Source organism: Eretmochelys imbricata, chromosome 8 (genome assembly GCF_965152235.1).
Source record: "Eretmochelys imbricata isolate rEreImb1 chromosome 8, rEreImb1.hap1, whole genome shotgun sequence".
Taxonomy (NCBI): Eukaryota; Metazoa; Chordata; order Testudines; family Cheloniidae; genus Eretmochelys; species Eretmochelys imbricata.
In genome coordinates, this window is record NC_135579.1 from 13,605,399 (window position 1) to 13,628,104 (window position 22,706).

The 22,706-nt window shown below is 40.8% G+C and overlaps 1 protein-coding gene across 1 annotated transcript in view; it reads left to right on the top strand.

Annotated features, from left to right (window-relative positions):
- FSTL4 (follistatin like 4) overlaps positions 1 to 22,706 on the top strand; it is a 470,937-nt gene that overhangs the window by 15,891 nt on the left and 432,340 nt on the right. Inside the window, exon 2 of the mRNA XM_077824942.1 lies at positions 19,420 to 19,453. Within this exon, the coding sequence (XP_077681068.1) occupies positions 19,420 to 19,453 (34 nt within the window). The remainder of the gene's footprint in view (positions 1 to 19,419; positions 19,454 to 22,706) is intronic.

Genomic DNA, 22,706 nt, shown 5'->3' on the forward strand with positions numbered 1-22,706 from the left:
CAAGGCTAATTTTATGTGACAGTAACACAAAGGCTGATATTTATTTTAACTTTGTGTTTGTTTTCTTATATTACTTCTGGTAAAATGCATTCAGATTTTGAAATTGCAGTACAGAGACTGGAATATACCACAGGGATATATAAGCAAAGCAAGAAATGTTGAAGAACCAAAGACTTCCAACATAAACTGAAGTCTTATATCATTCCACCAAAGACTGAATTAAGGGCCCAAACCAGTGAGGTGTTGAGCACTCTTTGGAAACAGTTGAGCATGTATAGACGATGTATTTTTCTGAACAGTATGCAAACAAATAGCAGTAAATGGAATTTGAGCCACTTAATCAAACTATACGTTATTTGTGAATATTCATATGATTCCCAAGAACATTTGCACATCATGAAAGTTTCCTTAATTCATGGTGGAAGTGTCTTTTTGCTATTTGCAAAAAGAAAAGGAGGACTTGTGGCACCTTAGAGACTAACAAACTTATTTGAGCATAAGCTTTCGTGAGCTACAGCTCATTTCATCAGATGCATTCAGGGAATTTTCACGAAAGCTTATGCTCTAATAAATTTGTTTGTCTCAGGTGCCACAAGTACTCCTTTTCCTTTTACGGATACAGACTAACACGGCTGCTACTCTGAAACCTGTCTTTTTGCTCTTTGTGAGCCTCTTGTTTAACAAGCTTGTCATTAGAGATGGTCAACATTTTTTCTGACAGAACAGTTTTCCATTGCAAAATATTGATTTGACTAAATCAAAACATTTCATGAGAAGTATTGATTTTTTTTCTCAATTTTTACAGGAAATTATTGAAACATTCCATTTAGACTTTCTCATAATAGTTTATAATATAATGGAATGTAATAAGTAAACGTTTTGACTTTTATATTTTATTATAGATTATGAGTCAAAATGAAATTTTACCTTCTCAAAACATTTCCATAAGATTAAAACAAAATGTTTAGAATATCTTGTTTCATGCGAAGTTAGACTTCAACTTTTCATTCCACTTCAGGACAAAGACAAATGTCAAAATCTTGGAATTTCCTGCAGGACACATTTTCAGTACTTTTTGGGGGGGCTAGCACTACCTGTCATCCACTTAGGGACACCAGGAATAACAAATGGTGGATAGTTGTAGTGACCTAGTTTGTGAAACTAGTGAGACTAGGGTATGTCTATCTAGCAAAAGTTTTACACGCACGCATGCTAGCCTACCCAACCCAAGCTAGCTTAAATCCATCTAGCACAGTGAACACAGCACAACTCTGGATTCAGAGCGGGCTACTGAACTGAATTCTCACCCAGGGTCTATGCCGGGTCTATATTAGCCATGCTGAAACCAACATGGCTCTGTTTTTACTGCTGTTAAGTGAAGGACACGGGATCATGAGGAAACCCAATCCTGTATTATTGAGTGTTGTTTTGTTTGCAGGAAAAAGGCTTGAGGGGAACGTTTAGCTGAGAACCTCATTTGTTTGTGGAGGAGTGTCACCGTGCCTCTGTGGGTCACAACTAAAAATACCAAATTCAGGATAAACTACTGAGAAATAGGGCAGGCACACCCTGAAACTGGTAGTTATTCCCCCATAAGAAAAACCAAAGCAGCAACAAATGTAAACTTCTGTTTCACCACACTGGCCAACAAGCAGTCAGAAAAGCAGCTTCCTGAGGCATTCCCATCCTTGTATCACAGTGGTTCTCAAACTTTTGTACTAGTGACCCATTTCACACAGCAAGCCTCTGAGTGCGACCCCCCCCCATACATTAAAAACTCTTTTTAAAATATTTAACACTATTATAAATGCTGGAGGTGAAGCAGGGTTTGGGGTGGAGGCTGACAGCTCGCAGCCCCCCACATAATAACCTCACAACCCCCTGAGGGGTTACGACCGCCAGTTTGAGAACCCCCTGTTGTATCACTACCAAGAACACTAGATTTAATGATGAGTGGTTATTTAAAACCAATTTAATCAAACAAAAGGGTTCTTCTGATCACAAAGGACCAGCCATATACCTAAGTCAATATACAACTCAGATCTTACCCAATAATCAGGCTGTTGCCAATCCTTTAATATCTAAAATCTAAAGGTTTATTTATAAAAAAGAAAGGGGAAAAAGGTGAGAGTTAAAATTTGTTAAAAGGAATCAAATAAGTACAATAAATGCAAAGTTCTTGGATCATGCTCGTAGCAATGATGGAATAAACTGCTGGCTTGTGAAGTCTCTGGTTGCTTCCAAATCTTTGGAAGGGTCTCAGTCGAATGGTTAGAATGCTCCCATTAGTATAAATTCATAATCCAGAGATTTGAGCAGGAAGGAGGCAAAATGGAGATGTTTCCAGAGTCTTTTATAGCTTCTGCCAAGTGAAGAGAAACCCATTGTTCTCACTGTAGAAAATTATGAGCAACAAGATGGTGTTTGGAGTCACATGGGCAAGTCACATGTCCATGCATGCTTTGCTTAGTCATAGTAGAGGCCAGGAGAGGAAAGTCCATTAAGTGTAGATAGGTATCTCCCATGGTCCATTGTGAGTTAAGTGTTCCTTGATGATTCATTTAACTTGAATAGTCCCTTTAAGATGTGCAGGCTAAATACTGTGGTGTTACCACAGGAGAAAACATTTGAAATACAGGTACAGAGTTAATATTCATAACTTCAGATACAAAAATGATACATACATACAAATAGCATAATCATATTCAGCAAATCATAACCTTTCCATAGACCCTTTACTTGACATACTTTGTACGAGATCTGTTGCAATTATATAACAGTGGTAGCAACAATGATGTACATTGTCATATTTTAATCAGATAACGTCACAGAGGACCGTACTTAGGCTCTGACTTAGAGACATTCACTCTTTGCCCCTCTTTATCTTGTGCCCTTTTGAGTAAGGGAGCTGACGTGCAGGGTCTTAAGTTATTTCTGCTCAGTACAGAGGTCAGTGCCAAGTTCTTGACCATGCTGCATCCATACACATAGCTTCCATCTGCAAAAGAAATTTGCACACCCTGCTCTGGACAAAACAGCATCTTGTAGTGCTAGGCCAATTTGTGTATGTGGAGATATATTGATAATCAATGTGTGTATTTCACTGTGTACACACACACACACAACAAATACGTATTTTGAATATCCTTTTATTGTACAAAGGCTTCATTTGCATTCATCTAGGTTAACCAGCATAACTCTCGTGGTTTTGCTACTCAATCCATCCCCAAAGCGCATCAATAAAACCTTTATGCCACATTGCCATCATGCATCAGACTGCATATGCATCATGTTATATAGCTAGATCTTACTTTTCTCTGTCACTCTGGAGAGTATTTGCCTCGGTCACTATAAAGGAATACATTCTTTCTAGAATTGTGTTTTGCTTTTTCTCTCAAGGAAATCTGAAAGTCCAGGGGTGGCCAACCTGTGGCTCTGGAGCTACATGCGGCTCTTTAGAAGTTAATATGCGGCTTCTTGTATAGGCACCGGCTCCGGGGCTGGAGCTACAGGTGCCAACTTTCCAATGTGCCGGGGGGTGCTCACTGCTCAACCCCTGGCTCTGCCACAGGCCCAGCCCTCACTCCATCCCTTCCTACCCCCTCCCCTGAGCCTGCCGTGCCCTCGCTTCTCCCCCCTCCCTCCCAGAGCCTCCTGCACGCCACAAAACAGTTGATCGGGAGAGGGAGGTGCTGATTGGCAGGGCTGCCAGTGGGCGAGAGGCTCTGGAAGCGGGGCTGGGGAGCAGATGTGGGGCTGCTGACGTATTACTGTGGCTCTTTGGCAATGTACATGGGTAAATTCTTCTCAGGTTGGCCACCCCATGATAGTCCATTTCAAAATACTCAGTTTATTGGCAAAAGCCATGGTTCAACATTAATCAGAAGATTGTTACACAAAGTATCCATTGTTTCTTTGCGTGGCAGCTGGAGACCCTTCTTTTATAGCAGCAGAAAAGTTTTGTGCAAAAATGTTGTCAAATTGTATGTATGTTCATCCAGGTGTCTGAAGTAAGTCGGTGTTATACGGAGACTCAGGCAAAATAAAGCTGTGTTGTCATAGGGCACAGGAACATCTGAAGGGGGAACATCTGAAGAAATATGCTATTTCCATTATATTTTTTCCATCTCAGGTAGTAATAGTGATTCACACTTGCTGACACTACATCTACTTTCAAGTCACAAGAATGGTTAGTCCTCCAGAAGGGCAGCCCTCCAATAGATAAATGCCTTGTGAATAATAGGTATTACATTGATTTCAGAATAAACAATGATTCATGCAGTTCAAATACACAGTTAAATTAGACCTTTACAGAACTTCATTTTTAATTTTAAGTTAGTTCAATTAACTATCATTAAAAAGGAGGATAATAGGTGCTAAAAGTTAACCTTGATGACTAAAGCTGTTGTATTGTATTAGGTAAATGGTATTTAAAATGATTTGCAAGCCACATTCATGTAAAGGTTTTGTAGAGTGAATGAAAAATCTGAAGCGAATTCCCTCTTCAAAACATATGATTTATGCTTTGATAAAATTACATTTTTAGTTAAAGAAATTTGCAGTCATTAAATGATGCCCATGAAATAAGGCTCATTTATAACCATCTGCTTTACAGCTTCTGTGGAAAATTATTCTTCCTCAGGCTATGCATCCAAGTACTTTAGTGTCATTTCTGTCAAAGTAGTTTGGTTCTGCACTAGTATATTATCAAACTTCATTGTGCTTTTACTTAAGAGGAACAATAAAAAATTCTTTAAAGAGAGCTGAAGTGCTTCTTTTATAAGGAGCTGGTTGAACACCTAAGGTCTGATCTCAGTTACACCTTTGTGACTCATCTGACTTTGTAGACCTTAGAGTAACTGAGATTAGAAACAAAGCCCGTTGCCAACTGTGTCCACATATCTATTCAGGGGACACCATCATAGGGTCCAATCACATCAGCCACACTGTCAGAGGCTCGTTCACCTGCACATCTACCAATGTGATATATGCCATCATGTGCCAGCAATGCCCCTCTGCCATGTACATTGACCAAACTGGACAGTCTCTATGTAAAAGAATAAATGGACACAAATCAGACGTCAAGAATTATAACATTCAAAAACCAGTTGGAGAACCCTTCAATCTCTTTGGTCACTCGATTACAGACCTAAAAGTGGCAATTCTTCAACAAAAAAACTTCAAAACCAGACTCCAACGAGAGACTGCTGAATTGGAATTAGTTTGCAAACTGGATACAATTAATTTAGGCTTGAACAGAGACTGGGAGTGGATGGGTCATTACACAAAGTAAAACTATTTCCCCATGTTTATCCCCCCCATCCCCCACTGTTCCTCAGACATTCTTGTCAACTGCTGGAAATGACCCACCTTGATTATCACTTCAAAAGTCCCCCGTCCCTTCCCCCCCCCCCCCCCCCACTCTCCTGCTGGTAATAGCTCACCTTAAGTGATCACTCTGGTTACAGTGTGTATGGTAACACCCATTGTTTCATGTTCTCTGTGTATATAAATCTCCCCACTGTATTTTCCACTGAATGCGTCCGATGAAGTGAGCTGTAGCTCACAAAAGCTTATGCTCAAATAAATTTGTTAGTCTCTAAGGTCCCACAAGTACTCCTTTTCTTTTTGCGAATACAGACTAACACGGCTGCTACTCTGAAACCTGAGATTAGAATATGTCTGCTATAATTATGTACCTCTGGACGCAACAGGTACAAGGCTTTCAACCATTTAAACTAGCCTTATTGGTGATGTTCCCTGATGAGATTTAATAATCTATTATATATAATGGTACCTAGCTCTTTTACCTAGGGCTTTTCATCGATAGATGTTAATATGCTTTACAAAGGAAATGTGATTGTCTTTGTCATGCTGTAAGGAGAGGCTCAGGCACTCAGTTGTGTCTCCGGGCAGACTGTTAGAAAACAAGGACAGACACCCCTAACTGGTGGTATATTTTGTCATTAGATTTCACCAATCGAGTAACAAATGTGAACAGCTGGATCACTATACCAGTCACAGACAGTCTCCCTAGATGCTCCAGCCAATCTTGCCACCCAGACAAACTGAACTTTGTGATAAAAGGTTATTTAAAACCAAAAATTACACCACCTCATGTTACTCCAATCCCAAAGGAACAATCACTTGTCCCAAAGCAATTGGTACTCTGGATTTTACACCGAAAACAACACCGGTAGCCAGTTTTCTAGTAAACTAAGGATTTGTTAGCTAAGAAAAGAAATGAGTTATTGAGAGGTTAAAGTGCTGACAGGTGAGGTAAAGTTTGCAAGTCCAAAATGATAGCAGAGATGTAGTAATCTTCTAGTTTTCCAAATGTCTCTCAGGGTCACCCAGAGTAACTTGGGGGGTCTCCACCTAGCATCTGGAACAGTTCCCTGTCAGTGTCCAAACAGTTCAGAGATGAAGGATCTTTCTTTGAATCCACCTTTTATTATCTTCCTCACACAAAAAGCTAGCTGACAGCTTCTGTACCCATGTGGGCCTTTCTTTGTTGGCTGTGCACAAGGAATGCAGAATGAGTCTGTGAATTTCCATTGTGAACTCAATGGCCCTTGCTTTGAAGTTAGCATCTTCTTTGATGAGTAATGTAGCTACAGAGATATACATAATGCAAATACCCACTGTTACATAGCAATAGATAAGTGAGAACGATACAAGTAATATTCCATTAATTTTCACAAAGTTCTAACACCTTTAATCTAGGGTTATTTAATTATAGGATATACATAATGTACTAGTAATGTAATAGCAAACTATGGGATACAGGCAGATGAAAACCATACAGTCTACATCTCCTTTGATATTCACATGCCAGTGAATTGTCCTGAGGATCTCACATGGGCTGGCACCTGCCTGTCAGCATCACAGTCTCCATTTACATTTTGCTGGGGCACAAGGAAAAGTGGGTTGCCTGAGGTCACCCAGCAGGCAAATAAGATAAACTTGAACACTGGCCCCGCTGTGGCTTCACCAACACAAACACTGAAAGCCTTCCAAAGCCTCTCTCCCCATCCAGCAGTGGCAAAAGCCTGTGGCCTCCATCCAAGCCCTACCTATTAACCAGGCTCAATTTTTGCCTTAGTTTTTCTTGTGTTGTGGTTTCTCTATAGAAAGAGATGATTTAACTGAAGCTTTTTGAAAACATAAAGCACCCTTGTTCTAGTAGTTAACGAGGAATGATGGATTGAAGTATGATGTCACATTTTCCTGTTGCTTTTCCACCACACATTTTCACGGGCATTTTGTTTGTTTAATATTAGGTTCAATCAGAGCTGTCGTTTAAAGGGCCAATATGTTACAAGAAGAAAAGGAGCTTCCATGTAAACTTCACAGAGCCTATGTTTTTACTGATATACCAAAAAGAGTGGGTGAAAGGGAATTGACCTTTCTAAATGCTTCATGTCTTCATTTTATTTTGATCAATGTAATGGTTGTATTACTATTAATCGCTAAACCTTTAAACTATGAAGAATTCAAACAACTTGTTAAAAGACGGGGCTCCAGGGTAAGGTTAAAAGCGCTTTTCATTTTTGCACATACTATATGTACACAGACTGAATGATATAGGAATGTATCTGTGATCTTTCTACCTTGTGCCTCATCTCTCAAACAGCAATATTGGGGAAAGCATTGAGAGGCCCCTGGGAGTGTAACTGTCTAGGTATTTCAGAACTTCACTGTATGAACAGAATAAATGCTTAAAATGTCTTATCCTAATCCTGGCTGCCATTTTAGACATCCCTCTAGATCACACAGGTTATGTCTGTTGAGAATTATATTATAAGAAAATATCCAAACATAGCTGTTTTTTCTACTTTGGCCTGGGGTTAGATGAGCCTTGTCAACTCTTAGTTTGATTTACATTTCCCTTCACTCTAGTTAATGATACTGAGGATAATCTCAAAAAGGAAAAAGGAGTACTTGTGGCATCTTAGAGACTAACAAATTTATTAGAGCATAAGCTTTCGTGAGCTACAGCTCACTTCATCAGATGCATTCAGTGGAAAATACAGTGGGGAGATTTATATACATAGAGCACATGAAACAATGGATGTTACCATACACACTGTAACCAGAGAGACCACTTAAGGTGAGCTATTACCAGCAGGAGAGCAGGGGGGGGGGGAACACCTTTTGAAGTGATAATCAAGGTGGGCCATTTCCAGCAGTTGACAAGAATGTCTGAGGAACGGGGGAGGGGAGGATAAACATGGGGAAATAGTTTTACTTTGTGTAATTACCCATCCACTCATGGCAGAGGGGCATTGCTGGCACATGATGGCATATATCACATTGGTAGATGTGCAGGTGAACGAGCCTCTGATAGTGTGGCTGATGTGATTAGGCCCCATGATGGTGTCCCCTGAATAGATATGTGGACAGAGTTGGCAACGGGCTTTGTTGCAAGGATAGGTTCCTGGGTTAGTGGTTCTGTTGTGTGGTGTGTGGTTGCTGGTGAATAATCTGTTTCTAACAGTGCACTTGAAGTTTCCAACCAGTCCTTTAGTCTTATTGAGGATTATTATTTAAGGAACCCGGCCAAGATTCTACAGCTCTGTGGCATCTGTTCAGGTTGGAAACTCAAGTTCAAGGGGTGTCACAGAAGAGGAAGAAGGTGTCATCGAAGGAATTACCACATACTAATGAATACATTGCACACAACCTATAACTAACAAAGCTCCAAATCCTGTAGCCTTCATTTGAACAAATTTCCCATAAGGTTCAGTGCAACATTTGCCTGGGGTGGGGGAATAAAAAAGGATTTGGGATTAGAAGCTTTAATAGTTGGAAGTCCTCAGCATACTCTGTTGTTTTTGAAGTCTGTCCAGCTTGAATGTTGGATAATCAGGCTTGGCAGAATTTGTTTTTTGTTTTTTATAGTTTTGACAGATAATATCAATGTTTATTTTTAAGCACTTTTTTAGGTGTCTCTCTCTAAACTTTCACAGTTGTGAAATTATGGGAGGGTGAGAATTATTTAATGACAGTGTACAGTGAGATTTAAAAAGTTAAGCTTTATAAACTGTTAAAACACAAACTGTGTATTTTGACATGTGATATTAACAAAGTAAATATCTTGAAATCAACAAATCATACCTTTTTTAAAAAAATATACTATTCATTCCCTAGTCCATTTGTAGCAAGCCTAAATCAAGTCTAAATCACTGGATTTTCCTCTGTAAGATCTCAAGCAGTATTTTTCTTGCATTGCCTGTCTGTAAATTTTGATGATTATAGATGGAAATATTTTTTCATTGTTTTGCGTGCCTACAGTGAAATCGCTGTTTACCAACATTTGCTGATAAAAATCTAATCCTTCGATGCATATGGACAATATTCCCCAAAGGAGGGATAAATCATTATTTTGTTGTTTCTATTATGGTATCCCTAAGAACCCTAATCAGGAATTACGGCGCATTGTACTAGGCATTATACAAACAAATAATGTAAGGACATCCCCTACCCCAGAGATCTTACTATCATATATTACCTAAGTACTAGAGAGATGAAAAAATAGACAAGTAGGACAGAGGACAAGGTAACAACAGAGAGAGATGTGTTTGCATTAGTAACTAGAGTGGTCTCAAATTGTCTCAGATAGTCACAGCTTTAATCAAAGTGCCAGGGATTTAAACTAGAAGAAGTTCTTCTAGTGCTTGCATATGTCCATTCCACTGTAGGTGTGTGCGCGTGCCTGTCCACTGGTGCTGGAGAGGTTTCCCTCATAATACGTACAGGGACAGCCCCGTCCACATTTGTGCTGCTCCGCTCTGAAGCCAAAGAAATAAAGGGTGGAGCTCTCCCCGCTCCTTCAGTTCCTTATTACCGTGTGTGGTCAGAACGTATGTGTTCACTGTGAACAAACTCTTCACTACTTGGTTGCTTCCTAGTGATACTCATTTTTCATCATTTGACATTTGATATTTTTTCCTTTTTGTGTCTTTATTTCTTATTTCATTTAAAAAAATGTATTCTTAATTTGTTTTCTTTCCCCCAGTCAGATGGGCCTCACCTGGTCCTAGGGGAGCATACACCATGGTACCAAGGTTTCAAACCTTGCTTAGGTTCAGAAAGCCTGTACTGGTCATTGGCGGATGTGATTGCAGAGCCATTGGCCATTATCTTTGAAAACTCGTGGCGAACCGGGGAAGTCCCGGATGACTGGAAAAAGGCTAATGTAATGCCAATCTTTAAAAAAGGGAAGAAGGAGGATCCTGGGAACTACAGGCCAGTCAGCCTCACCTCAGTCCCTGGAAAAATCACGGAGCAGGTCCTCAAAGAATCAATCTTGAAGTACTTGCATGAGAGGAAAGTGATCAGGAACAGCCAGCATGGATTCACCAAGGGAAGGTCATGCCTGACTAATCTAATCGCCTTTTATGATGAGATTACTGGTTCTGTGGATGAAGGGAAAGCAGTGGATGTATTATTTCTTGACTTTAGCAAAGCTTTTGACACGGTCTCCCACAGTATTCTTGTCAGCAAGTTAAGGAAGTATGGGCTGGATGAATGCACTATAAGGTGGGTAGAAAGCTGGCTAGATTGTCGGGCTCAACGGGTAGTGATCAATGGCTCCATGTCTAGTTGGCAGCCGGTATCAAGTGGAGTGCCCCAAGGGTCGGTCCTGGGGCCGGTTTTGTTCAATATCTTCATAAATGATCTGGAGGATGGTGTGGATTGCACTCTCAGCAAACTTGCAGATGATACTAAACTGGGAGGAGTGGTAGATACGCTGGAGGGGAGGGATAGGATACAGAAGGACCTAGACAAATTGGAGGATTGGGCCAAAAGAAATCTGATGAGGTTCAATAAGGATAAGTGCAGGGTCCTGCACTTAGGATGGAAGAATCCAATGCACCGCTACAGACTAGGGACCGAATGGCTAGGCAGCACTTCTGCGGAAAAGGACCTAGGGGTGACAGTGGACGAGAAGCTGGATATGAGTCAGCAGTGTGCCCTTGTTGCCAAGAAGGCCAATGGCATTTTGGGATGTATAAGTAGGGGCATAGCGAGGAGATCGAGGGACGTGATTGTTCCCCTCTATTCGACATTGGTGAGGCCTCATCTGGAGTACTGTGTGCAGTTTTGGGCCCCACACTACAAGAAGGATGTGGATAAATTGGAGAGAGTCCAGCGAAGGGCAACAAAAATGATTAGGGGTCTAGAACACATGACTTATGAGGAGAGGCTGAGGGAGCTGGGATTGTTTAGCCTGCAGAAGAGAAGAATGAGGGGGGATTTGATAGCTGCTTTCAACTACCTGAAAGGGGGTTCCAAAGAGGATGGCTCTAGACTGTTCTCAATGGTAGCAGATGACAGAACGAGGAGTAATGGTCTCAAGTTGCAGTGGGGGAGGTTTAGATTGGATATTAGGAAAAACTTTTTCACTAGGAGGGTGGTGAAACACTGGAATGCGTTACCTAGGGAGGTGGTAGAATCTCCTTCCTTAGAGGTTTTTAAGGTCAGGCTTGACAAAGCCCTGGCTGGGATGATTTAACTGGGAATTGGTCCTGCTTCGAGCAGGGGGTTGGACTAGATGACCTTCAGGGGTCCCTTCCAACCCTGATATTCTATGATTCTATGACCCTCATTTGTGCTGTCTCAAGAGCTTAGGTGAGGCCATATTAGAGACAGGTGCTAAATTTTTCACAGCTTCCAGACCCAAGATGAAGAAGCTGAGGGAGGAACACCTCTACTACATCCTGATGGAGACTGTCTATGGACCAGCGTTAGAAACCCCCCTTTGGTCATCCAAGGCAAGCTCTTTGACGACTCCTTTCTGGAGTGCTTCCCAAGCTTTGCTTGCAGATAGGAGCTGAAGAAGATCCCCCATTATTGGGACTTCAGAGCAATCCTGGCCTCGGAAACATAAGAGGTCAGCTCTTTGAAATCTAGGGTGTAGGATTCAGACTCCAAGGTAGACTCTCGATTTCACAATACCAAGAGTCCAGAGCTTTCTTCCAGTCCCATTCCCATACTCATCTGTATAGGTTTGAAAAGAGAACAGACAGGGTTTGGGATGTTTGGGCCAGACATACCTGGGGCTCAGTATTTTATCAGCCCCTTCATTTGCCCGATTGGATGTCCCCAGCATCCAGATAAACATCGCTGCTATCTTGTCCCTGGGAGGGAGCCGCCTTCTGATGGTACCGAGAACTTGTACTGATCAGCCTATGGTGTTTCAAGTACCAGATTTGACCCTACCCTGGTTCCACAGGACCACCCTTAGGAGCACTCTCCTCTGGTCTCCTCTTCATGCATCCTCATCAGCTGACAAGGCTCAGATACCAGAGGCATCCTCCCCAGTACTAGATTACTTTAAGGTGTACCAAGAGCTTCTCTGGAGAATGAAAGCTGCTTTTGGCATTCAGATGGTGCTAGTGGAGGAGAATACCCAAAAGCTGATTGATATTCTCCATCCTGCTGTGGCAGGAAAGGTAGCTCTGCCTAAAAATGATGCCATTATGCATCCCATCAAAGCACTGTGACAAACCCCTTTCTCCATTCCAAAGGAATGGAATGCGGTCAGGTTCTGTCCCAGGGGTTTGCACTGTTTGACTTACATCCTAGCTCAGGTTCGCCTCATTGTGGCTGCAGTGAAGGAGGAAAACTGTCAGGACCAAGCTAAGGCTACCCTAAAGAAAAAGATGCCAACATCTTTTTGGCAGAAAGATTTATTCTGCAGCAAATTTACAGCTCCATATTGCCAATCATCATGCACTGTTGTCAAGATATGACTATTCTAACTGGGAGGCAGTCTCTCAATTTGGGAATAAACTGCCGGAAGGTTCCAAAAGAACAGATTTCAGTGCCTTGTTGCTGCCTCTTCTCTCAATCAGTTCGGCAGGTCTCCTTGGACACAACGGATTCTGCAGCCATGGCATAGGCAGTAATTATGCACTGTTCTTCCTGGTTGTAGTCCTCAGGGATTCCTGTGGAGGTATGACGCACAATTGAGAACCTATCCTTGTTCTCATCTAAAACAGATGAGGCTTTGCACATGTGGAAGAACTCATATGGTTTAGAAGTCCTTAAAAACAACGAGGAGTCTGGTGGACCTTAAAGACTAACAACATTTATTTGGGCATTAGCTTTTGTGGGTAAAATACCCACTTCTTCAGATGCATGGAGTCTTAGAATTCCTTGGGTCTCTACACTCTGGCTACCATGAGACAAAATATCATCCTCAATACCAGCCTAGGTAGGAGTATTATCCCTTCTATCAGACTGACTGTTCAACATTCTGGGCCTGAAATTAAACCAAGAATAGTGGATGGTTTTGCCTCTTCTTCTAAGGATAGAATTCGTCGGGATAGTCCCGGCTTCGACCTCTGCCAGAGCACTTCTGTATTTTCCCAGATTTTAGACTATATACAACCCCTGTGTATCCATCAAGGATCACATGCAGACTACTGTGAGGAATTGCCTCAGGCTCACAGGCCACATGGCTGCATGTACCTATGTGACCCTTCATGCCAGGCTGCACCTCAGAGTGTTACAGGTTGGCTCAGATCTGTCTACCACATCCACCACCTGGACAAGCTAGCGTGCATCCCACCTGTTGCTGTCTCTGACCTGGTGGATGAGTCAAGACGATGTCTGCATGTGAGCTCCTATTTTGCCACTTCTCCCCTCTGAGGTTGGTGACAGATGCTTCAGCCATGGGTGGGTAGTGCATCTGGGGAGTCTTTAGGGTTAAGGGTTGTGAACTGTGCATGAGGCCAGGTTGCACATAAACATTCTTGAGTTATGAGCAATAGTTCGTGCATGTCAGCAGTGCCTGGCTCACATTCAGGGGAAAGCCATCCAAGAGCTTGCCAACAACACTACAGCTGTATTTTACGGGAACAAACATGTCAGGTCAGACAGATTCTGCCAGGAGACAGTGAAGTTGTGGAATTTATTCATTCAGAGCTTGGTTACTCTCAGGGTGTCTCACTTGTCATGGGGTTCAAAATGGTCTGGCAGATTGTCTGAGCAGGTCCTTCAACTTAGACCACAAATAGTCTCCTCAACACAGTCATTTTAGTCTCAGTGTTCCACATAGAGATTTTTCCACTTGCGGATCTGTTGGCAACTCAGTGTCTCCACTTCAGTTCCAGGGTCAGTTCCAGTCCCTGGATCAATATCCAATGCTTTCCTTTTTCCATGGGACAAGGACCTATTTGTATGGACATCCACCAGTGCCTCTAATCCTCAGTCATTCTCAAGCTGAAACAAGATCATGGCAGAATGATCTTAATAGTGCCAGCCTGTCCAAGACAGCCATAGTATTCAACCTATGCAAGCTGTTGACTTGAGAATCTTTGCTGTTACTAATAACCAGAGACCTCATCACAGAGAACCATAGCTGGGCACTGCACTTGAATCCTAAAATGCTGCATGACATGGCATAGTTCATCACTGGTAAAATGCAGAGGAGGCTCACTGCTCAGCTGCAGTCCGGAATGTTCTCTTAAAAGCAGAAAACCTCCCTCAAAAGCTGTGGAAACGGACGTGATTTTCTGTCTGGGCAGCCTATCACAATATGTCACCTACTCAGACATTCTGGACTATCTTTTATATGTTAAGGAGTCAGGTGTAGCCCTTAGTTTCTTTAGAGTGCATCTGGTGGCCATCTCAGAGTTTCTCCCTCAAATCAATGACTGTTTTTACTCACCCTATCACAACCTGAAAGGGCTAGATAGATTGCTTCTGCCTATCAGGGATCCAGCACCATTATGGGATTTGAATTCAGTGTTGCCTGCTCTCATGGATCCCCCTTTCACACCTTTAGCTTCATACTTTGTTTGCTTCTACATCTTTCAGCAAAGGTAGCTTTTTTAGTGGCCATCACCTCCGCTAGGGAGGGTGGGAAAAGTGAATGCATTGGTCACAGATCTGCCATATGCAGTTTTCTACAAGGACAAGGTTCACATCCTAAGTTTCCACCTGAATCAGTCTATGTAACTGCCAGTTTTCATGAACCTTTCACATCCAGTACTTTCCTATCTTAAAACTAACACACTTTAAATTAAGGTTATCCAGTTACCAGAGTACATAATGGGATAGCCAGGAACAATTCTTCATTAGCGTTCATATCATCTGCATATAAATTAAGTTCACTTCTAAACACTAAATACAGGCCTTTTGACGTAATGTTAATTAAGTAGAGTCGTATACATAATGTAAAGGTAATTACAGAGTTACAGGACATGAAAAAGGATAGAGCAACAACAGGTTAATTTAGTTACACTAGTGTACATCAGACAGGATGTAGGTAGATGAAGACAAATACCATTAACATCCATTTTAACAAGTGAATTGTCCAGGTACAAAATAGTATTTTAACACTCCTTTGAAGTTCACCCACCAGTGAATTGCCCAAGGGCTCTGATCTGAGCTGATCTGTCAGCATCACAACCCAGGTTTCAGAGTAACAGCCGTGTTAGTCTGTATTCGCAAAAAGAAAAGGAGGACTTGTGGCACCTTAGAGACTAACCAATTTATTTGAGCATGAGCATCCGATGAAGTGAGCTGTAGCTCACGAAAGCTTATGCTCAAATAAATTGGTTAGTCTCTAAGGTGCCACAAGTACTCCTTTTCTTATCACAACCCAGTTTTACCTGTTTTACCTTAAACCACCACTTCTGTAAACCACACAGCATTCATGAGCACTTTTAGTGAAAGACAAGTAGGGTTGTATAAGAAAGAATAGGAGTACTTGTGGCACCTTAGAGACTAACCAATTTATTTGAGCATGAGCATCCGATGAAGTGAGCTGTAGCTCACGAAAGCTTATGCTCAAATAAATTGGTTAGTCTCTAAGGTGCCACAAGTACTCCTTTTCTTATCACAACCCAGTTTACCTGTTTTACCTTAAACCACCACTTCTGTAAACCACACAGCATTCATGAGCACTTTTAGTGAAAGACAAGTAGGGTTGTATAAGAAAGAATAGGAGTACTTGTGGCACCTTAGAGACTAACCAATTTATTTGAGCATGAGCTTTCGTGAGCTACAGCTCACTTCATCAGATGAAGATTTAACTAAAAATAAAAGAGAACCGATGGAGGAAAATTGTTACAACACAAAACAAAATAATAAAATGCAAATGGTAAGTGTACACTTATCAGTAGTCTCCTTTCCTATACAATAAACTAATCCACCCCACCCCCAAGTTCAGTCTGTTTCAGAACTAACTGGTTTCACAAGGGCCAAAATCCAAACAGTCATGAACCCCCCCTGCTCCTTAAGAGGTTTCCTCAGTGAATGAATACTGAGTGCCTTTCTCTACACTCTGTTATACTGAAACAACCTTTTGCCTTTGTTCATAGCTAGGGCAATCTCCTGCCTGCTATTATGTTCCTTTTCACCTCCAAGTGCTTTTGATCATTTGCAAATTTCTTTGATGGTTTTCCATTGACTGTTCAGGGTATAGCAAAACTAGACAACAGAACCTTGTATTACATCAGCAGCTGACTAGGGAGGGGTAATAACTCCTGTTGCTTGAATGGGTCATCTCCAACATACATTACCCTGGTGACTAATTTTCACTCCAAGTCCATAAAGCATATGTTCAACTTTAATATGTTATTCCTTATATATTATCTTTCCATACTTCTTGCAATGATTGAGTCTTGACAATTTATGTGCTTTCTGTAGATACGTTAATGTTATTCTTTATGGATAAATATCCTGCAAGACGAATTTTTCAGGTCTGAAGTGAAGTTGTTTCCAATGACCCTTTGCCAAGGAGCTTCTGTCACTTGGGGTATGTCTACACAGCAACTAGACACCAGACAAGAATTTGTTCCTGGCTGTACATATCCATGTATGTTAATGGTAACAATTGCTTTGCACTGATCAGAGTAGGTAGGATATACTGGTTGTGTCACCAATTTCCAAGTCAATCTGTGAACGCAATGGTGTAATTCTGTACAGAGGATGGAGAAATTTGGGCCCACTAGAAGGGACCTCCTCTCTATAAATTGATAAGCAAATATGGAACTAGAGCTGGCTGAAACTCAGGACTTGGGTTCAACCTGAGTGACTAGCTAATCTGGCACTGTGGTCCCTATGTGCCAGGGTCCCCAGCCCTGGAGCAGCCTGCATGGCAAGGCTGCCTGATAGCCTGCCAGTTGATCTGGCAGGGAATTCTGTCCATGACTCAGCAAGTTTGTCAAACCTGACTGACTATCACAAGAAATTTCTGGTTCAACAAATCAGCATTTTTCAAAGAAACTTGGTTTTGTCAGAAAATTTTCAACAACCTCTACTTGGAATTCTTATGCCCTTAAGATAGATGAAGACAAGACACAAAATCATCTACAGTAAAAAGTTCTGTGTATCTAATATATGACTAAATATAGTACCGTGTGGCTTCGTTACATAACGTAACTCGATCCAATGTTAAATTTTCCTGCTAACTAGTTTGAGGTAGTTAATAATGTTGTCCACTACATCTTAAGTCTTGATTTAGCTTGGTAGGAACTGTCACCTGTCATCACTCCTATACCCTGTTGTTTTTCCTCTCAGTTTCAACATCTTTTTACTTTTAGAGTGCACTCTCTTGGTATCTTACCATATGGCAGGAGTTCCCTGCCTGCATCTGGTAGTAGGTATATGTGGACATGGCATTAGCTATATGGTGCTATATTTTACTTTGCTTTGTCTAAATGTAGACCACTGTACTTTAAAAATTAAAATAATAAGGTCCATACGAAAACAGAATAAGCATCATATGAGCATGAAACTCTTGTTATCTAGGGAGGCCAGGTGTTACTTCACTCTCAGAGGAAGAAGAGAAGTAAACCTTTGCTTAGTTCCATGCTTAGATAAATAAACTTATACAAACAGTGAGTGCTAAGGGAATGAAATGAGGTTAGAGAGGCCACCATCTGTAACAACAGAGGACTTTGAACCTATGTTAGAGGATTGAGGAACTCAGATGTACGATGTGTCTATGCAACCAAGGGCACAGCAGCAGATGTAAGAGGGAGGAGAACCAGCTCTCAAAATCTGAGGGTGGATCATCAAAAACTAATTTTACTGCACAAGTAGGTGCAACAAAGCAAGGATTGAGATCTTAGCTTCCAAGTTGGTGGAAGTCAGCATCTGGCACTAATCTCTGCTGTCTCAAGGGAACACCCATATGCTTTTTCTGCTAGTGTAAGTGATAAATCACCATATGAGAACATGCAGTGAGCCAGGCAGGTCTCTGTGAGTTGGCTTTATTTGTGTTTTAAGGTTACAATCAATGGGCCTGATTCTGCAGCCTTTACTCAGGTGGGCAGTCCCATTGTGGTCAGTGGGGCTACTAGTAAAGTCATGTGAGTCCTACTCATTGTAAATAAAGGATATAGCTTGTGTTTCTCTCAGCATCCCCCCCAGTTCCTCAGTCTCAGGTATTGGTTGTTAGAGGTGGTATTTTATTTGGGAATTTTCATGAAAATTTGTGTGTTTGTGTGTAGTCATGAATTATTAGCTCAGCTTTAAATTAGATGGTCTGTCACACACCTTCTTATGTTCTTGTCAACTGCTGGAAATAGCCCACCTTGATTATCACTACAAAAGGTCGCCCTCCCCTCCTCTCCCCTCCCCCCCCGCTCTCCTGCTGGTAATAGCTCACCTTACCTGATCGCTCTCCTTCCAGTGTGTATGGTAACACCCATTGTTTCATGTTCTCTGTGTATATAAATCTCCCCACTGTATTTTCCACTGAATGCATCCGATGAAGTGAGCTGTAGCTCATGAAAACTTATGCTCAAATAAATTTGTTAGTCTCTAAGGTGCCACAAGTCCTCCTTTCCTTTTTACACCTACTTATGGTTACACACCTACTTATGGTTGAGATTCAAGAGATGGCATATAGTCTGGGAATATAGGTCTCTTGGTGACTGTTCTGTAGGCATCAAATTAAAATAAAAAAGCTTGCTTTACTAGAAATGGCAGTAATTAATGTTTTGCAAGAGATGCTGTCGACAGCACTGATCCTGCAAAGACTTAAGCACATCTTTACTTCTAAACACGAGTAATGTAGTCAATTCATCTGGGCCTATTCACTTCCTCAAAACTAAGCACATAAGTCTTTCCAGGATTGGTATCTGTTTTACAAGTAAAACCAACATAGTTAATATAACAAAATCCCTTCGACCTGTGATCTTGTAACCCAAAAGGGAAAAAAATATTTATTTGAATTAAGGTTTTATGCTTTTCACTATAATTTGATCAAAAATGATGACTCTGATGGATAACCTACTGATCCATTAAATACTTGAAGTTGTAGCTGTTTAGTTATTGATTAAAGCCTCATAAGCACTTCACTCTGACAGGGACTATGTTTTAGTGGGTCTGTTTTTATGCTACGTATGAACTATTCCTGTATACTTAAAAAAAATCTCTTTTTTCTTGTAGGAATTGAGAGGCTTTGAAGCCACAAGAAAAAAAGGTAGGAAAAATATAGGTTTTTTTTTTCCAATTTGTTTGTCACTGTTGAGTGATCTTGAGGTAGCATGTTGAAACAAACGTGAATCTACAAACTTGAAAGAGGCTACTGTTGTCCAAATTTTCAAGAGCCTGCTTCATAACATTTGTCTGTCAGATTTTATGAAAACCCACCTGCAGATGTTTTCATGGAAAAATAATTCAATGCAAAGTAGCATGACAGAGTCTTGGGGATGTGTGAGATGTTTTTGTTTTTGTTTCTGTTCTCCTAGTGTCACTTATAAACACATTAGCTGACTAGGGATTCAGACTCACACTTTGAAATCTGCTAGGGAGAAAAAAGAATTACTTGGCCCAAATCCACTGCAGAATGGTGCTCTGAGAATCTCCATTGCAGGAAGGGAATGTCAGTGTTTGAGGTACTCCCACTAAGGCAGGCTTGAAAATAACAGAGGTGGGCATTGATCTCAAGCTTGCTGTGGACATCATCTTTATGAATAATTAGGACAAGTAAATATCCATCTTCCCATGAGCTGGCACAAAGGTACCATGTGTATACACGGTAGCTCTCTGTAATGCCTTTTATCTATTCAATTAAAGGTACTTTAAATTCTATGAATAAATCCCATTATACTTTACTGAAATGAAATTGAAAATCCTGTTATCCTTGTTGCTCTTGTAAGTTGCCATTTTAATGTATTTCTCAAAAAGATATCTGTATATAGAGGTCTGCGTTTTTTAACCCAAATCGTGATGCTAGAATATTCCCCATGAGCGAACTAGTTGGAAGCAACACATGAAGGTACCTGATAACTTAGAGGGGTTTTGGAACAGTAAAGGAGGAGGATGTTTTGTAAATATTGCCTGGGGAGGTGGCCCAGTTGTATAAGAGGGGAAGAGAAAATTTTAAGGTTGGAATGAAGATGGTTAGAAGTAAAGATGGAACATTTGATGCTTTGCCTTCCCTGTACTGCCACAGATGCAGTCTCTCTCTCTCTCTCTCTTTGGTTCAGGATTTGGTCAAAACTGTGATACTAAATGGCACACATCAGAGTATGAGGTCTGTGAGCAGGTTACTTATTGTAATAGCTAAAATCCATCTATACAGGTGTTTTTAGCAGTGAAAGGGGGAACCACAATGGATGCAGTGAGTGGCCAGTTTAATTACTTCTTGTAAGCTGCCTCTCCAGACCGTCAACAAGATGTCAAAGACAATTATATGTTTGCTTTGTGAATAAAGACCATCCAGGGTTTAAAAAAGAAAGGGAGAATGCCATCAGGAGATACTGATGGATAATCACTAGATTTTTTTAACATGCATCCACAAGTGCATGGATACAGCCAGTGGCTATAAACTCCAGGAGAGAAGGAAGAGTGTGATGGGGGAAGGCCATCAGCAAATGGGTAATAACAACTACAGCAATTAGCAAGTTTGTTCAAAGGTACATAAATGTTAAATAAAAGAGTCATGCCGCTGTACTGCTACTTGAGCTCAGATCCCACTTCCTAAAAGGGTTTTTGAATTAGCAACTAATTGGCAGCTGTCTCTAGCAGCTCTTTTATTGTTATAGACAGATGGAGGAAAATCAGCTATCAAAGAACTCATTCTGTTTATCGTTAATTTTGATTTTGTTTAGCAGATGTTTTCTGGATCTTCAGTCACCTGCCTAATCTGTTTTGGTATAATGTGAAGTGGGTAACAGTCATCCATTAAACAGATTAATAAATTCCCTAATTTCATTCCCTTAGCTTCTTTAATTGCTCCAGACATTCAGAATTCTGAGAAGCAGGCTGTAAACCATCATGGGTTTTATTGTATGTTGGATAATAAAAGGTCAATTTAAAATGTATGTTGCCATCTGGGCAAATATTGAGCTCTTGTTTTAAGTTGCAGTAGGTTTGTATAAGAAGGAGTTCTGTAGGTTCCCGAGGAAGTAGGTCAAACTCAGACAGCAGAGAGACTTTATTATGTGTTTTTTGTTATATGACCATTGTTAAAGGAGAACTCTGATTGACTGAGGTGCATGTACCTGCCTCAAGAGTAGCTGGCACTCCAGAGTTAACTTGCTAAAAAGTGTATCGCTCCTTTAAAAAAAAAATCAAGATATCAAGTTATACCAGGTACCCATAAATCATAGGTGATTGCAGTTCCTTAGGAAGGAATTTTCAAAAGTGCACACCATTGGCCTAACTCTGTTTCCGCTGAAGTCAATGAGAGTTTTAACATTGATTTAAGTAGGACCAGAATTAGCCCAACACGGAGCACTTTTGAAAATCTCAGACTTGACAGTGACATCTCTTAGGCAGATGGAGGTTTTACGTAACTCTGTGAGATGGTTGAAGACATTTACTCATATAACTCATATTACCTCACAACACATTGGGTAACAGTATAACTGCACTTCCAGTTCTGTTGCTATTTATCCATATAGATATAAAGTACCAAAACTGCCAAAGAAGGTATGCTGTTGCCCAAACAAAACTGTCTGTTCGCTTGACTGACAATTTTGAGTCAGTGCTGAATATGAGATTGCCCTAAAAAAATCTGAGGTTATGTGCTTTGAAATTAACCCCTTAGTAAACCATATATTATTGTTTTTTAAATTCAGGCCAACAAGGTATAAGGTTCAGCCATTTTCTGTTTGTTTGTTTTTCTGGGGCAGTTTTACTACTTAAAATCACTGAACCACAGTTTTATGCCCATTGTTTATTGAGGATGCAGGTATTAGCTGCTAGATGTCTATTAATGTAATAATTCAGTTCTGTGCTTATGAAAATAAAGGCCATGAGTAAAACTTTCAAAATTGCCTAAGCGCCGGATTTTTAAAGGTATTTAGGCACGGAGTGGTATTTTCAAAAGCATCTAGGCCCTAATTCCCACTGACTTCAAAGAGTGTTAGGTGCATTGGTGCTTTTGAAAAATCATACTTGGTGCCTGAATACCTTTAAAAATCTGGCCCTAAGTAATTTAGGACCCTAACCACCATTTTCAAAAGGGACTCAGGAGATGTAGTCTCACTGAAAATCATTGAGATTTAGACTCAAATCACTTAGAAAACTATGGGACTTAGGCTTCTAAGTTATTTAAGTGCTATTTGGAAATCCCCCTCTCCCCTGAATATCAGTTAATATTGTCTACAGTTTTCTTATTGTTATTGGCCCTGTCAGTTTTACTTAAGTCTGGTTCACCACTGCCTTGCATCTTTTGTGGTCATTTACACTGGGCAAAGTAGGTGTAAAATGCTCCTAAATAATTA